The 2,300-nt window shown below is 39.6% G+C and overlaps 1 protein-coding gene across 1 annotated transcript in view; it reads right to left on the reverse strand.

Annotated features, from left to right (window-relative positions):
* The window catches only part of POLR2B (RNA polymerase II subunit B), a 34,724-nt gene that overhangs the window by 9,190 nt on the left and 23,234 nt on the right, over positions 1–2,300 (reverse strand). The window contains exons 15-16 of the mRNA XM_012810362.2: positions 974–1,172; positions 492–660 (exon numbers count right to left, since the gene is read on the reverse strand). Of these exons, the coding sequence (XP_012665816.2) occupies positions 492–660; positions 974–1,172 (368 nt within the window). The remainder of the gene's footprint in view (positions 1–491; positions 661–973; positions 1,173–2,300) is intronic.

The raw sequence follows: 2,300 nt of genomic DNA on the forward strand, positions 1-2,300 counted from the left end.
AGGCGCCGAGCCGCGTCAGTCACATCTTTACACTCCAGCCTAAATTGACACCACTACCAGCTGTTCCCACATCTCATGCCCTTGCTCAAACCATCTCTCAAATTTAAATACCCCTTCACTAACTTTGGTTTAAAATGCCACCTTCACCATGAAACTGGCTCTAGACTTCTAACGGAAATCAGCTGTTTCCACCAGTCTGTGGTTCCTCCATCACGCTTTCCCTAGGCCCACTTTTAACTTCGTCCATATTCCCCACAATGTAAATTCTAGGAGAAGAGGCACTGTGTCATATGCATTTTTTTTAACACCCCCCCCCACAAGCCCCCGGAAAAGTGCCATTAAGCATGGCAGGGATTAAAAAATACAGAACAAGGGTGGCACCTGTGGCTCAAAGGAGTAGGGCACTGGCCTCGTATGCCGGACATAGTGGGTTCAAACCCAGCCCCAGCCAAAAAACTGCAAAAAAAAATACAGAACAAAACTGAACATACCTGCTGGCAGCTCTCTAAATCGTAGATATTCCATAGACCTTGTAGTCACAAGGGGTTTTTGAGGATAATAAAGAACGTGGGCCAGCGTGTCCATACGAACATGGAAGTTGGTGATATAGACCCCCATAGCCTGCTTGCCCATAGCAGACTGGTATGTGTTTCTAGGGGACTAAGGGTAGAAATGAAAAGCATTCATCAATAAGAATCTGCTATCTCTATAGGAAAAAACTGACAATAAACCACAAATAAGATTGGTGAAGTTCCAATTTTCTAAAAGGTAAGGATAACCATTTGAAATAATCAATTATGGCTCTTACCAATGAAAAACAACAGCAAGGATGTCAAATGCTGACTCTGTCGGAGTTCACAGACTTTTCATCAAAAGGCTTTTTCCCTCCCTCGGGAAAAGATCATAGACTAACATCCAATTTGTATTACTTCCCCAAATCTGTATGTACCAGAAGGTAAAACCTGACACCAACCTGGTTGTGATCAGGGAAGGGAATGATGGATGCACAGACGCCAAGGATCATGGACGGGTGGATCTCGCAGTGCGTGTAGGTCGAGCAGTAAGCCACCTCCTTCTCCTGCAAGTCGTCTGGCGTCATCGCCAGCATCACCGTTTCTTCTTCCAGGGTATCAATGTATTCCACAACCCCACTGGCCACGAGATCCTGCCAACTACAAAAATTCACTCAATTTCTCATTTCCTGAGATACTGCAACTAACTAGTCCTACTACTTTCAAAAACAATGTATTCACATATTTTACATACTGAAAAGGAAAGAGTTCCAACATAGTTATGAGATGGTTGACAAGAAAAAAGGGAGCTGCTACACTAAGCTGTAAAGCATGGTCCCATAACTACTATTAGTTTGTTTTGCACTGTTTTAAAGAAACTGTACTTATGAGGGTTGGTGCGTGTATAAGTAATAGAATAATGTCTAGCGGAACATGCACTTAACTGTTATCAGTACTTACTTGTGAAGAAGAGAGTATAACTTAGAGGTATTTAAAATTTGGGTTTTTTAATTTTGTTTCAGATTGACATAAGGGTACAAATTTAGATTACATTATTTTAGTAATTTATGAGTATGTGTGTGTGTGTATATATATATATATATTTTTTTTTTAGACAAAGTCTTACTATGTCACTCTCGGTAGAGCTCTGTGGCATCACAGCTCACAGCAACCTCAATCCCTTGCCTCAGCCTCCCAAGGAGCTGGGACTACAGGCGCCCACCACAATGCCCAGCTATTTTTTGGTTATAGTTGTCTTTGTTGTTTCAGCAGGCCCAGACCAGGTTCGAACTCGCCAGCCTCAGTGTATGTGGCCAGCGCCCTACCCACTGAGCTACAGGTACTGTCTATATATTCTTATCATTAAAAAATTCAAATATACATAACTTAAAAATTTGATGTTGCTTCAATTTTTTACAGTAGGAATATATACATTCATAAATTATTAAAATAAATTTTAAAGCAGATTTTATCAAATTTTTATCATTGTATTAGTCACATAATTATGTTATATATTATTTGTTACATGCAATTTACTGTGTTTACATTATAGGCAGGCCCTGAGTTACAAACACCCGACTTAGAAGGTATTACCCTATGTCCCCACATTAACAAACATCTGACTAACAGAGGCCATTACAAGTAAATGTACCTGTGCCAACTTAAATATAAACTTAAGAATAAATCTACATCCTAGAAAACTAATTGAAGCAAAAAATAAATAAATAAAATAACTCCACAGACCTATCTATCTCATTCATAATCCAGGGACTGGTAGTTTATATGCAA

The sequence above is a fragment of the Otolemur garnettii genome, unplaced genomic scaffold, assembly GCF_000181295.1.
Source record: "Otolemur garnettii isolate 467f Iridium unplaced genomic scaffold, OtoGar3 scaffold00130, whole genome shotgun sequence".
Taxonomy (NCBI): domain Eukaryota; kingdom Metazoa; phylum Chordata; class Mammalia; order Primates; family Galagidae; genus Otolemur; species Otolemur garnettii.